This window comes from Hibiscus syriacus, unplaced genomic scaffold (genome assembly GCF_006381635.1).
Source record: "Hibiscus syriacus cultivar Baekdansim isolate YM2019G1 unplaced genomic scaffold, ASM638163v2 tig00110204_pilon, whole genome shotgun sequence".
NCBI lineage: Eukaryota > Viridiplantae > Streptophyta > Magnoliopsida > Malvales > Malvaceae > Hibiscus > Hibiscus syriacus.
In genome coordinates this window covers 811898-827352 of record NW_024062626.1, presented here as the reverse complement: position 1 = coordinate 827352, position 15455 = coordinate 811898, and the positions used below count along the sequence as shown (strand labels likewise).

The following is a 15455-nucleotide window of genomic DNA, read 5'->3' as shown; positions in this document are numbered from 1 at the left end:
CCGAGAAAGGTCCGGTTGCGGCGGATCTCTGGTTAAATGATTTGAAAATCATGTTGGATGGTCTTCACTGCTCTGAAGTGGAGAAGTTAGATGGAGTTGTCTCGTTATTGAGGGGTCAAGCGAGGATATGGTGGACGAACGTCACCATGAGAATGTCCAGTGGCCAATTGACTTGGTCCTTGTTCTTGGAGGAATTTAAAAACAAGTATATTGAAGATCAATTTATTCGACAGATGAAGCAGGAGTTTATGAACTTGAAGCAGATGAACCGTTCTGTATATGAATATGAATGCGAGTTTAACAAGATGAGTCGGTTCGCAGTCGAGCTTGTGCCTACTGAAAAAGTTGCTTGTGAATATTTTATGGAGGGCTTACGCACTAGATTGAAATAAATGCTGATAGTATTAAATTTGTCCTCGTTCCAGGAGGTGATTAATCGTGAAAAAGCTCTTGAGAGGCCTCAGAATGAGAGATTCGGGGATTTCAGAGTTCAGACATCAAAGAGGACGGGTGTTTCTTCCAACTCAACACCACCAAAAAGAGGAAGAGACTCAGGATTTTGATCGCAAGCTAGATCTGAATCAGTTGCATCCTCAGCTAGAGGAGCAAGTCAAGTGAGGCATAGACAGACACAATCAGTGGGATCTGGTGCTGGGAGATCCACTCAGAGTCAAGCGAGATAGTGTTAGTATTGTGGGAAGAATCATTTTGGGTCATGTCGGATGGTTTCTGGAGCTTATTTTCATTGTGGAGATGCTGGACATTTTATTCGGGATTGCCTGTTATTGGTTGGTGAGCCTGCTTCATCTGAGAGAGTTGGCTCTGCCTCACAGAGATGATGAGGAAGAGGTAGAGGAAGAAACCAGTCTGAATCCTCTGCTCAACCTGGAGTTCGGTCAACCACACGAGTGTACAATTTAAAGACAACTGAAGACCGTGATGATCCAGATATTATAGCAGGTACTTTTCAGCTGTATGATAAATTAGTATTGGTACTGATTGATCCGTGTTCTAATTTTTCTTACATTACAAGTAAGTTAGTAAAGGAATTGAGGATTCCCTTAGAAGTTACGAGTAATGAGATAATAGTAACTAATCGTTTAGGCCATAGTGCTCGTGTGAACAAAGTCTGTAAGGGATGTCCCATAAGGATTCAGGGAATTGAATTCCCTGCTAATCTGATAGAATTACCTTTTGATGAATTCGAAGTAATTTTGGGAATGGATTGGTTGTTCCGTTACTATGGAGATGTTAATTGCAGATCGAAAAAGGTAACCCTGAAGAGTCTAGGAGGAACAGAGATAAGTGTGAGTAGTGAAAGGTTTAATCCTTTAGCAAATGTAATATCAGTTATGTCAGCTAAGAAGCTGTTGCTACAAGGATGTCAAGGATTTCTTGCAAATGTGATAGATTCAAGAGCTAAAGAGAAAGGGCTTGAGGAGATTCCAATAGTTCAACAATTCCATGATGTTTTTCCTACTAAGTTGCCAGGATTACCTCCAGATAGAGAGGTAGATAGAGAGGTAGAATTCCAAATTGAAGTAATGTCAGGAACCGCTCTAATTGCAATGGCACCTTATCGGATGGTTCCGAAAGAATTGCAAGAGTTAAAGAATCAATTGCAAGAGCTGTTAGAGAAGGAATTTATACGACCACGTGTGTCGCCTTGGGGAGGTCCGGTGTTATTTGTTAAGAAGAAAGATGGGTCAATGCGTCCCTGTATTGATTATTGACAGCTTAATAAGGTGACAATTAAAAATAAGTATCCCCTCTCGCGCATTGATGATTTGTTTGATCAGTTAAAAGGAGCTTCGGTATTTTCGAAGATCGATCTACGTTCGGGTTATCACCAATTGAATATTTAGGAGAAATATATTCTGAAGACGGCTTTCAGAACGAGATATGGTCATTATGAATTCATCGTAATGCCATTCGGAGTAACGAATGCACCTGCTACTTTCATGGATCTCATGAACATGATTTTTCAGCCCTATTTGGACCAGTTTGTTGTTGTCTTTATTGATGACATACTGGTTTACTCGAAGTCCATTGAAGAACATAGCGCACATTTGCAAATAGTTTTGCAAATTCTTCAAGATAAGATGCTTTATGCCAAACTGTCCAAATGTGAATTCTGGCTAAATGAAGTAATTTTCTTGGGGCATGTGATCTCTGTTGAGGGGATTCGGGTGGACCCTCAAAAGATAAAAGCTATAATGGACTGGGAAGTTCCAAAGAATGTATCTGAAGTTCAGAGTTTCCTTGGACTTGTCGGTTATTATCGAAGATTCGTTAAGAATTTTTTGATGATAGTGTTGCCCTTGACGAAGTTGATGAGAAAGAATGTACAGTTTGCTTGGACTCCTGAATGTCAAGATAGCTTTGAAGCTTTAAAGAAAATTTTTACAGAAGCTCCTGTATTGGTTCAACCAGAATCTGGCAAGAATTTTGTAGTATTCAGTGACGCATCTCATAATGGTTTGGGTTGTGTATTAATACAAGAAGGGAATATGGTATCGTATGCATCGAGACAGTTGAAACCACATGAAAAGAATTACCCTACCCATGATTTAGAAATGGTTGTCGTGGTGTTCGCTCTCAAGATTTGGCGTCATTATCTTTATGGAGAGCGTTGTTAGGTATATACGGATCATAAGAGTTTGAAGTATCTGATGACTCAAAAAGAGCTGAATTTGAGGCAATGTAGATGGGTAGAGTTCTTAAAAGATTATGACGTGATAATTGACTATCATCCTGGAAAGGCTAACGTGGTAGCAAATGCTTTGAGTAAAAAGACGTTTGCAGCCTTACGAGCTATGTATGCAAGATTATCTTTAACTGGAGATGGTGGTCTATGTGCAGAGTTAAAACTTAAACCAGCATGGTTGGAACAAATAGGAGAATTTCAAATTAAAGATGAAATGTGTTTGAAAAGAATTGAATAAGTAAAGAGCAAAGAGATTAAAGACTTTGAGGTTAAGTCAGATGGAAATTTGTATTATAAAGGAAGAATTGTAATACCCGACAATGAAGATTTGAAGAAAGAAATATTAGCAGAGGCTCATTGCAGTCCATTAACGATGCACCCAGGTGGAACCAAGATGTATATGGATTTGAAGGATCGATTTTGGTGGGCAGGGATGAAACGAAGCATCACCGAATTTGTGTCTAAGTGTTTGATATGTCAACAAGTCAAAGCTGAGCATCAAGTTCCGTTAGGATTATTGCAACCGCTTTACATTCCTCAATGAAAATGGGAAAATGTGACGATTGATTTTGTTTCGGGGCTACCCTTGACTCCGAACAAAAGAGAATCAATCTGGGTAATTATTGATCAATTGACTAAGTCAGCGCATTTCCTTCCGGTTAGAACAGATTTCTCTATGGAAAAGTACACGGAACTGTATATTAGAGAAATTATTAGATTGCATGGAGTGTCTGTTTCCATAGTCTCTGATCGAGACCCTCGATTCACTTCGAGATTATGGAAATCCTTGCATGGAGCGTAGGGAACTCATTTAAACTTTAGAACGGCTTTTCATCCTCAGACTGATGGGCAATCAGAGAGAACTATTCAGATCTTGGAAGATATGTTGAGAGCATGCGTAATGGAATTCAAAGGATCATGGGAAAAGTATTTACCATTGGCAGAGTTCGCTTATAACAATAGTTATCAGTCCAGTATAAAGATGGCCCCGTATGAGGCATTATATGGAAGGAAATGTCGTACTCAATTAAATTGGTATGAACTTAAAGATCAAAATGTTCTTGGTCCGGATTTAATTCAGGATGTAGAAAAGAAAGTTTGAGAAATTCATCATAACCTTAAAGTGGCCTCTGATCGAAAAAAGTCCTATTCTGATCTAAAAAGAAAAGAGATTGAGTTCGAGGTTGGAGATAAAGTTTTCCTTAAAGTATCTCCCTGAAAGAAAGTATTACGTTTTGGTCGGAAAGGAAAGTTAAGTCCTAGATTCATTGGGCCATTTAAAGTTGTTAAGAGGATAGGACCCGTGGCATATCAGTTATCCTTGCCACCAGAAATAGAGAAGATCCATAACGTCTTCCATGTGTCCATGTTACGAAGATATAGGTCTGATCCCTCTCACATCGTTGCACCAGAACAAGTAGAAGTCCAATCAGATCTGACATATGAAGAAGAACCAGTGAGAATATTGGCTTTTGAAGTCAAACAGTTAAGGAATAAGACGGTTCCGTTGGTCAAGGTTCTTTGGAGAAATCACAAGGTAGAAGAAGCCACGTGGGAACGTGAAGAAGATATGCGACTTCAATATCCCCATCTGTTCGTACAATAAAAATTTGGGGACGAATTTTCTTAAGGGAAGGAGATTTGTAACATCCCCCATACCGGGTTAGTGATTAAATTGTGAAATTTTAAAAGTTAATGATCAAAGTAGATAAATTGAAAGTTGAAGAAATTGATTGAAATATTTTGTGTATGATCAATTAGCAAAGCAAGGGGAACTAAAGGGGCAAATGAGTCTTTTGATAAGGAAAAATAATTAAATGATAGTTGAGGATATTTAAATCCACGTGAAAAGCTAATGAGAGAAACAAGGTTCTGGATATTTCTTTCTTTTTCATTCTTCTTCTCTACCGTGAAGCCAAGCTAAAGGTGAGTTTTCTTGTGATCAAATTCTTAATGAATTTAAGGTTGTTTATTGATCCTTAGTTAATAACTAAGCTTAAGGAAAGCTTAGATTATCTGAAAACCATAAGATAAGGAGAATATGAAGAATCAAAGAAATGAGGTAGAAAAGTGAAATATTGGATTAGAGCTCATAATAAGAATTAAAAGTGAGTTTTGACTTGTCATAAAACTAACTAAGAAGTAGGAGGTGTTAGAATTCAAATTAGAACATGTTGGAATTTGGGTTAGATTCTTAAATTCTATATGGAGAATTGGATTTCTAAGTTTTAGAAGTATGGAATGGATAACAATGAGTTTAAGTAAGAGTATGCAAGTTAGGTATATAAAAAGAAGGGAAATATAAAGTGTTAAGTAGACTAAGAAGAGAATTTCGTGCTAAAATGGCATTTCTAAGCAATGTGCGTTGATGCACATTCATTGTGCACCGATGCATCAATGATAAATCCCGAAAATTTGTGCTAGGTGTATCGATGCACATGAAGTGCATCAATGCATTAATTTAAAAGAAAACATTGAATGCTATCCGTGTATCGATGCTAGGGGTGTAAACGAGCCGAGTCAAGCTCGAGTATTGCTGAGCTCGACTCGACTCGAAAACTCGCGAGGTTAAAATTTTCAAGCTCGACTCGAACTCGGAATCCTAAACTGAAGCTTGTGAGCAGCTCGAAAAGGCTCGAAATGCAAAAAAAATTATTAAACTTAACTCGATTGAAGCCTCAAACTCAAACTCGAACATGAACCTTAAATACAAAAAATCTTACTGTATTTTTTTAATAAAAAAATCAATACATAAATATTAATATTATTAATAATTTATTTCTAAAAAAATAAAATCTTAATATATTATATTTTTGAGTTGCTCACAAGCTTTTCGAGTCGAATATCGAGTAGCTCGTTTCGGCTCGTTAAGAACTCGAGTCGAGCTCGAGCTCGAGTCGAGTCCATTCGATCCGAGTATTTATCGAGCTTTGATCGAGTCAATCTCGAGTAGCTCGCGATCTGTCTCGTCTCATTTACAGCCCTAATCGATGCACAGGTAGTGCATCGATGCACCCCCCTTAAATACAAACATCGAATGATATTTGTGTACCGATGCACAGGTAGTGCATCTATGCACACATTAAGGAGTACATCGATGCACTGTATAGTGCATCGATGCATACCCTTATTTAGAGATGAAAATGGCTTTTCTTTTAGCCTAAGAAAGGATAGTTTAGAATATACTAATTAGTATACTGATAAGTATCAATGAATTACTATGTAGATATCGAGCCTAAACGAGTTCTGAAACAATCGACAAGTAAAGTCGATCGAGGAAAAAGCAAGGAAATATAGGTGAGTGCATATGCATAGCATGAATATAGTATTATATTTTGTTCTAGACTTGTGATACGTCTAGATTCAATATTTGATACATGATCACATTTCATATTATGATACTTGACATGAATACATATTATATGAATTATATGATAAAGGTATGAAAAATGAAATGTTTATGTGATAAAGGTATGTAAATGATATGTCTATGCGATATAAATTATGTGAATTGTAAAAGCCCATGTTCTGTAGATGAGAACTGTAGGTATAGTTGGCATGCCAATGGTAGAGGGTCTACGTGGTCCTTCGGGATATATATATTCTTTGGAACATTTGTGAGGTCTTTTGAGACACATAATTGATCCTTGGTATATGTATATGATTCTTAAGGAGTTTATATGTGGTCATTCGAGACAAATTCTACGCGGTCCTTCGGGACAAATTTCTACGCGGCACTTCGGTGCAATTTATACGAGCTGTGGTGACAACATAGTGCACAACCTCACAATACTCACATACCTTAGGTTCTCTGTATGTTAGCATGGGCCAATAACTTATTAATACAAATTCATGAATGTTAATGTAATATGCTTACGGATAAGGATCATGGTGATATAACTACATTGATTAAGTACACGATTTCATTTCATTTCATATCATTATGACATTTTCATTACAGTTCTTTGCTATTATTATTATTATTATTATTATTAAATTGCCTCACTAAGTCGATGACTTAGCGTGTGAGTGTTTCACGCGTAGGATCCGAGAAATAGAAGAGACAGGATAAGCAGCTGACAGCATTACTCCTGCACTATCAGATCAGAAGCAACTTAATCAGTAGGTCATTTTGTTATGTAAATGGATGTTGGCATGTATCTACAGGATTAAGTTATGTATGCTCTGAGTATTTTGGTAAATGTGTATTAATATATGTATATTATCGTATTTTCTTAATATAAGTCCAAATGTCGTTATTTTGTAATAAAGGTGTTTTAAAAAGATAATGTGAAATCTCGGACTCGTATTCGGGTACGGGTTGAGGGTGTTACAACTCCATTTCCAGGTGAGAACGAGCATCAACAGCGGAGGTTTAACAAGAAATCCCAAGATCTTCTGCGAAAGATACCATATTGGGAAAGATTGTAAAAACAGTATTGAACAAGCGAGGTGTTTACTTCATTAAATTACACACGCTTATATGCACCGGTGCAACTCACATTCCTCATAACTGCAACTTAAAAGAATCTAACAATCTAGCTTAGCTGCTTAACAAACTAATTGACTCTAACACCTCAGCCACTAGTATACACACACGTGTCTCTAAATATAACAGTCTAACACTCCGAAACAGTGAGGCAATTCCAAGGGATTGACACATCTGTCCCGCCCATTAGGAAGGAGGTATGATTGGTCATTATGAGTTATGACCACTTCTTTCGCCCCACATGAAGTGCCCATTCAACCAATCTTACCATATAAAACAATATTATAAGCACTTTCCATGTAGCTACAATTCCCCTTTCATTCTTTTTATTCAACACAAATAAATACACCATTCTCAATTAACATTATTAACAAAATCCTCTCAATAATTAATTTAAATATAATATATAATACATATATACTTAATTATCTTTAAATCATATATGATTGACAATTAATCATTTTTAATGTTTGATCTCAATTCTCTTCCTGTGCGGTAGAAAACAAATGTTGAGCTTTTATTTATTTTTCAAAAAAGTTAGCTATTTGATACATCGATAATGCATTTATATGTTTAACATTAGTAAAACAAATGTTGTAATCTCATTGAAAATAAAGTTATTTTTTATTTTAAGAAAATTATTTATCGAGATTATATTACTTAAGACGTGTGAATATATTCAAATTATCATATTAAATATAAACACTAATACCAATCCCAACAATCATTTCCCCGACGTCTCAAAGTTAATATAAATTGAACGAGGCAAAAGATACTTAATTTGCCCACTGCCATGTACTTTACTTGGTTAATTTACAAATGATGATTGGTTTAACAATCATTTAAGAATAATAAAGAGAAAACATACTTAGCAAACTAATGAAACATAATCGTGCCAAAAAATCAACAGCACCATGAATCTGAACTTCAAATTTTCTCTCCACGCTTAATTATTTTTTTTACTAATTAATTATTTTTCATGCAACTGAGAACTTAATAAATTATTCTTTCCTCATTAAGGGATGTTTGGATCAAGGAATGTGAGATTCTCATGGGAATAGAATCCACATTCCCATGTTTGGTTGGCCGGGAATCTCATTCCCGGTAATATTTTATTACCAATAGTAGATTTTTTTAGGTATATTACCGGGAATGTCATTACCTCCATTTCCTTAGGTATTGTTGGATTACCGGTGTTTTAGACTAAAATGCCCTTATTTTTTTTTCAAAAATATCATTCTTCTGTCATTGAATAATAAAAATTATACGAAGGTTAAAATACAAATTTATCCTTAAAATATTTTAGATTTACAAAAAAAAATTATAATTAAAATTTTATATGAAGTTCAGGGGTTAAAATAAAATTTTACCCTTTCATTAAACCTTTTTATATTTTCAATTTTGTAAAAAATATATATATAAATTTTATGAATTTAATTTTTTTAAAATATATATATAAATATTTTCCAACTTGTTAAAAAAATAAAATATGGTCAAATATACATTCTAATAATATTTTATTCCTTTAACCAAACACGGTAATATTACATTCTTGCTAAACCAACCAAACACAAAATATAACAATCTTAGTAATCCTATTCCCTGATAATATTACATTCCGTGAACCAAACGCACACTAAAATGATCGAAAGTGATGTCTAAACTCTCTTGGGTTAGCTAAATTAACCTAAATGTGGAAGTTGGCATTAAATTTATATCTAAAAATGAAGTTGTAAATAAAAAGCTGCAGGATTTGCACTTACTTTGCTTGTTTAAGATCCTCAGTCACTTTCCTTTTGACCAATTATTCTTTATAATATTTATATACATTGGCCTTGTTCTTCCAGCACCAAGCTCTTAATTACTGTCTCCCTTCTTTAAACAAGAGAGAGAGAGAATTGTATAGGAAGATTAGAAACTGGGTGTGCAGCTGCAATGGAGTGCTTTTGATCTACTTACTGACACAAAGTTTCCAGCTTGCTGTTTCTACAACATTGCCTATTCGTAACTCACAAGCAAAAACCAAATAATCACTCACACCCCAAAACCAAACCAAAGATTCGTGTTCTTTTCGCAAAGGCCAAGCTAAACCAAACCTCATATATTAACCCTAGTTTCTCAGACAGCCTCCTCATCTGTCTGATCGGTACTCCAGTAGAGCTGAAGAAAATATACATCGTGATGGAGATTACAGGTCAGTTTGGGTTGATCTGGGAGCAAACGAGGGCGCCATTGATGGTTCCAGTGTTGAAAGTCATGGTGGTTGTGTGTTTGGCAATGTCTTTAATGCTTTTTATTGAAAGGGTTTATATGGGAATTGTGATAGCTTTTGTCAAGTTGCTTTGGAGAAAGCCTGAGAAAATGTATAAATGGGAGCCGATGAAGGACGATGTTGAGCTTGGCAATTCGGGTTATCCCATGGTTTTAGTTCAAATCCCAATGTATAATGAAAAAGAGGTCCGTTATCCGTTTATAATATACTTTGCTTGATTTATATATATATATATGTATGCATGTATGTATTGAAATTTGCTTATGTTTAGTGTTATGTTGGATATATAGGTGTATCAGTTGTCGATCGGAGCTGCATGTGGGCTTTCATGGCCCGCTGATCGGATCATAATTCAAGTGCTTGATGATTCAACTGATCCTGCCATTAAGGTGATCTCATTAAACCATCTAATGGTGTACTTTTTACGTAGATTTTTGAGTTGCAGTGGTGAATATATTCTAATGTATCGTGTTGCAGGCTCTGGTGCAACTCGAATGCCAAAGATGGGCGAGCAAAGGCGTGAATGTAAAGTATGAGATAAGGGACAACAGGAATGGATACAAAGCAGGTGCTCTAAAAGAAGGGATGAAACATAACTATGTTAAACAATGTGATTACGTGGCCATTTTCGATGCCGATTTCCAGCCCGAGCCAGACTTCCTAAACCGATCCATCCCATTTCTGGTTAACAACCCTGACCTTGGGCTAGTTCAAGCTCGTTGGAAATTCGGTAACCTTCACTAAAACCTCCCTCTGGTTAAGTGGTTATGCTTCTTTTGATCTAGTCATGGCTTGAAGCATATTTGTGTGTGTGTGTTGCAGTGAACTCGGATGAATGCCTAATGACAAGGATGCAAGAGATGTCATTGGATTACCATTTCATAGTGGAGCAAGAAGTGGGATCTTCCACCTATGCTTTCTTTGGTTTCAATGGTAATCCCGCAACTTTCACATGAACCTCATACGGCATCTATAGACACCTTTTATGTCCTGTAATAAATATCATACGGTTTATACGGTGGTAGGGACAGCTGGTGTGTGGAGAATTTCAGCAATCAATGAAGCTGGAGGATGGAAAGACAGAACAACAGTTGAAGACATGGATTTGGCTGTCCGAGCTAGTCTCAAAGGCTGGAAATTCGTTTATGTCGGCGACCTCAAGGTGAAAAATGAATTGCCGAGTACTTTCAAAGCCTACCGATTTCAACAGCACAGATGGTCATGTGGCCCTGCAAACCTCTTCAAGAAAATGGTAACAGAGATCATGAGAAATAAGGTATATATGTACATAAAAATCTTGTACATGGCAACATAATATGTACATATTACTGAATGGAATGGTGCATATCATTGCAGAGAGTTTCACTGTGGAAGAAGCTATATGTGATCTACAGTTTCTTCTTTGTCCGAAAGATAGTGGCACACATGGTGACATTTGTGTTCTACTGCGTTGTCTTGCCGGCAACTGTGTTTGTTCCGGAAGTCGAAGTTCCGAAGTGGGGCGCTGTCTATATTCCTTCCATTATCACTCTTCTCAATGCCGTGGGAACTCCAAGATCATTGCATCTAGTATTATTCTGGATTCTGTTCGAGAATGTGATGTCATTACATAGGACAAAGGCAACATTCATCGGTCTGCTGGAGGCTGGAAGAGTGAATGAATGGGTTGTTACTGAGAAATTGGGAGACGCCCTCAAGCCAAAATCAGACGGCAAGGCTCCGAGGAAGGCTCGTATTCGTATCGGAGACAGGTAATGGTTCAGACTTTTGGTTTTTGTTCAAGTGTGGGTGCGAGTGATTAATATGTGGCTGGATATGAATGAACAGAGTCCATTTACTGGAGCTTGGAGTTGGGGCGTACCTATTCTTGTGTGGGTGCTATGATTTGGCCTTGGGGAAGAATGGGTACTTCATATTCCTGTTCCTGCAATCCATTGCTTTCTTTGTGGCAGCTGCTGGTTATGTTGGATCCATTGTCCCTACTTAATGATTTCACCACATCTCCCAACTCTCTGATTCTCCAAATATATGATACTCTTTGAGTTTCTTTTATTGTTTAAAATTGTTAGAATATTACAGAGGGTGCCCATTCTTTGTTTACAAGCCTAGCTAAGTGGTTTCCAACAATAAACTTGAATTGTATTATGTTTCGTACATGTACAACTTACATGTTCAACACAAATTAAAGAAATTACTTAATAATATTGTTAAATGTTTATTTTCTTGGATATATATATTTGATGAGTTCAACAAAAATAGAGACGGCATTTTTTTTCATGCATCTAATGATTGAATTAATAATTTAAAATTAAACAAATAAAGAAATTTACTTTATTATATATAGTATAAAAAATAATATAAAATCTTCAAAATCCAAAGATAAAAGTCCAAAATCAACCGGCCGTTTTAAAGGGGTTTAGCGTCAAAGTAATCAACAAGTGTCCCTACACGGTTAGCACCTCTACCTTCCGAGCTTGCACTTTCCTACACGGTATAATGATATTTTAAAATATATATATTTTAGTTTTATTCTTTTTATCTTTTAAATTTTATTGAATAATTAATAAAAATAACATATTTATAAATTAAATTATTTTATGTATTTTTCATTGATAATATTAACTATATTATTTTTGTAAAATTAAAATGTATAAAAATTATAAATACTAAAAATAAAAAATATTAGAAAGTAGAAAAATTGAAACAATAAAAGAAATTGAGACCAGCTGAACAGGTTCCGAGATTTTCTTCTATTAATTTAGTTTAATAAGAAAATTTAAAAAATGAAATTTTAAAGACATAATTTTTTCTCGAAAATTTGAAAGAAAAAAATATCGTTAGGCCAAAAACAAAATAACAAGAGTTGACTTGGAAGCTTGAGTCGTGGTCTCCTCTGTGGCACTGCCCCAACATTAAAAAAAAAGGCGACCATTCAAGCAAATAGAAGGAAAAATCTAAGGAACCCGACCTACAATATTAAAAAAATTAATATTTTCAGTCTATTTCAATTGTTTTTAATTTTAAATTGTCGCGGAACTTCTCCAAGTAGATCCATTGCTCAGATAACGCAAAAATGGTGATCATTCTCTTTCACTTCTTCTTGATATCCAGTGTTGCAGCAGTTGGTCTTGATTCAGCCTCACCATATACACATGGTTGTCAACCAACGAGCTGCAAGCGCGGCGGTCCCTCCGTCCGTTTCCCCTTCCGATTGAAAGGCCGGCAACCTGACGGCTGTGGCTATTCCGGGTTCAATCTGACGTGCAACAACGACAACCACACGGTGCTGGAGCTTCCCCAATCGGTGAAGTTGTTGGTGAGGCACATAGATTACAAGAATCAAAGGATTCAAGTGTATGCCGAAGACGGTTGCGTTCAGAATCAGCTTCAAAATCTCACGTTATCTTCGTCTTCTTTCAATCTCAGCTCCGACAACGATTATTACCTAACACCGCGAAACAGTACCTTGTTCCAATGCCCGGATGGAGGCCAATCCGACGTTGGCGATTATAATATCATCCGTTGCTTAAGTACTAAGCCTGGGTTCTACGTGAAGTACACATATTCCGATTCAAGCACCGATTTATTACACTGCCGGAGGACTATAGATCTGAGAGAAATTCCGACAGGGTTGTTAAGGGACAGGAGTAACAAATTTTACTTCAATTGGAGTCGACCGGAGTGCGGTTACTGCGAATCACGCCGCCTAGGTTGTCGACGAAATGACACCAACGCCTGGGGCTTTGAATGTTTTGACATCCCCATCAAACATATGGGTAACCCAATTTTCATTCTTCCTATAATTTACCTTACCGTTAAATTTGAATCAGTGGTACTTGCTTCATACTTATCATTTTGGAGAGAAAAGTATTCCCCCAATACATGCTTTTATTGACTTTTGACTCTTTTTTTCCGATTAAAGCTTTCGGGGAACTAAATTTTAAAAGATATCTTAATAAAATATTATCTTTAAAATCAACGAGTCTAAAATATAATCGATTAATATAATAATATTAAAAAAAATTTAATCGGTTGTAATAGGAAAAATTTACCAAATGGCTAACTCTTCATAGTAAATTGAGTAACATTTAGGTTGAAACCGAAAATATTAAGTTCTACATAACAATTTATGTAAATTACATAATTACTTTGGTTGCTAATTTTAATCATAAACATAGTGTGCTGATAAAGTTCTAAATGCCATGTACAGGTCTAAAAGTGAAGCTGATGATTTCAGGTACATTTAGTTTTCCATGTAATGAGAAAATTAATGAAATATGGATGAAACATTAATTCTAATTTCTTACAAGGATGGATCCCTGTTACTTCATTGCAGGTTTAACAATAGGTGGTTGTTTTCTTGTATCGAGTCTTGCCGGATTACTTTGGATGTATCATCTACGTAAAAAAGAGAAGGATGCTCAACGTAAAATCGAACAGTTTTTAGAAGACTACAAGGCTCTTAAACCCTCAAGGTATTCATATGCTGATATCAAGAGGATCACGTTCCAATTCAAGGAAAAACTGGGCCAAGGTGGTTACGGAACTGTGTTCAAAGGAACACTATCCAATGATGTTTCCGTTGCCGTCAAGGTTCTCAACAATTTCAAAGGGAACGGCGAAGAGTTCATCAACGAAGTCGGTTCGATGGGTCGAATCCACCATGTCAACGTGACTCGTCTCGTCGGCTTCTGTGCCGACGGATATAACCGAGCCCTCGTGTACGAGTACTTACCGAACGAGTCACTAGAGAAGTTCATATTCGAAGACAATGGCGAGAATCGTTCGTTCAGCTGGGAAAAGACATACGAGATTGCTTTAGGTATCGCCAAAGGCATCGAGTATTTACACCAAGGTTGTGAGCAAAGAATCCTCCATTTCGACATCAAACCTCACAACATCTTGCTGGATGAGAACTTCAACCCGAAAATCTCCGATTTCGGGTTGGCCAAGCTGTGTTCAAAAGAGCAGAGTGCCGTTTCGATGACAGCGGCAAGAGGAACCATGGGGTACATTGCTCCTGAAGTACTGTCAAGGAACTTCGGGAACGTCTCGTACAAGTCGGATGTTTATAGCTTCGGGATGCTGCTGCTGGAGATGGTGGGAGGACGGAAGAACATCGACGTGAAAGTGGAGAACGTAAGCCAAGTTTACTTCCCGGAATGGGTTTACAATCGGTTAGACAAAGGTGAAGAGTTGGGAATAAGAACAGAGGATGAAGAAAATGACAAGATAGCGAAGAAGCTTACGATTGTGGGACTATGGTGCATCCAATGGTATCCAGTGGATCGTCCTTCCATGAAATCAGTGGTTCAAATGATAGAGGGCGAGGCTGAGATTCTCACAGTTCCACCAAATCCTTTTGCCTCCAAAGATGAAATGAAGCCTAAAATGCCCATTAACAGAGACCTACCCACCATTTCTGAATAAAAAAAAATAACTAACCCTTCTTTTCATATGTAATGGGATAAGGGGGAGATATGATAGTAGGCTGGCCCCAACACCAGATTGAGAGCAGCTTCCGTGAAGACCTCCGAATTATAAAATATCCTCCATGAGACTCGATCCATCCACCACAAGGTTAAGAGCCTTGTGCTCTACCAACTGAGCTGGACAGACATTTTTGAATAACATTATACTAATATGTATTCATGTAATTCCAAGGATGAATATATTCCTTGTAAAACCCAGTTGTATAATGACTGATGGCAAATTATACAGTAAGGATTAAGAAAGTAAATACTTATTGATAAAAGGTTGCAAATAAATTATACCCACTTTAAATTGTATTTGATAAAATATTTGTATATTTTTAAATTTAATTTAATGTTTTTACTGTTGTAGTTATACATATATAATCATTGAAATAAGTTTATATATTTAACTATATTTAAATAATACATATTAATGTTTTATAGTATATGGAATTTGAAAAAATTTATGTATTTATATTTCATATCATTTTCTCCATGTCATATGATGGTTTT

At 36.3% G+C, this 15455-nt stretch overlaps 2 protein-coding genes across 2 annotated transcripts; both read left to right on the top strand.

The window, feature by feature from the left end:
• Positions 1-9377: 9377 nt before the first annotated feature.
• Positions 9378-11480, top strand: LOC120219124 (glucomannan 4-beta-mannosyltransferase 9-like). The gene is made up of 7 exons (XM_039215985.1): positions 9378-9653; positions 9759-9857; positions 9946-10198; positions 10291-10401; positions 10494-10744; positions 10825-11219; positions 11296-11480. The coding sequence occupies exons 1-7, from the start codon at positions 9378-9380 to the stop codon at positions 11453-11455; spliced, it is 1545 nt and encodes a 514-aa protein (XP_039071916.1). The 3' UTR covers positions 11456-11480.
• A 1012-nt stretch (positions 11481-12492) lies between these two features.
• LOC120219123 (rust resistance kinase Lr10-like) lies at positions 12493-15036 on the top strand. The gene is made up of 3 exons (XM_039215984.1): positions 12493-13244; positions 13679-13705; positions 13805-15036. Exons 1-3 carry the CDS (start codon positions 12542-12544, stop codon positions 14896-14898), a joined length of 1824 nt encoding a protein of 607 aa, XP_039071915.1. The 5' UTR covers positions 12493-12541; the 3' UTR covers positions 14899-15036.
• Positions 15037-15455: the final 419 nt, after the last annotated feature.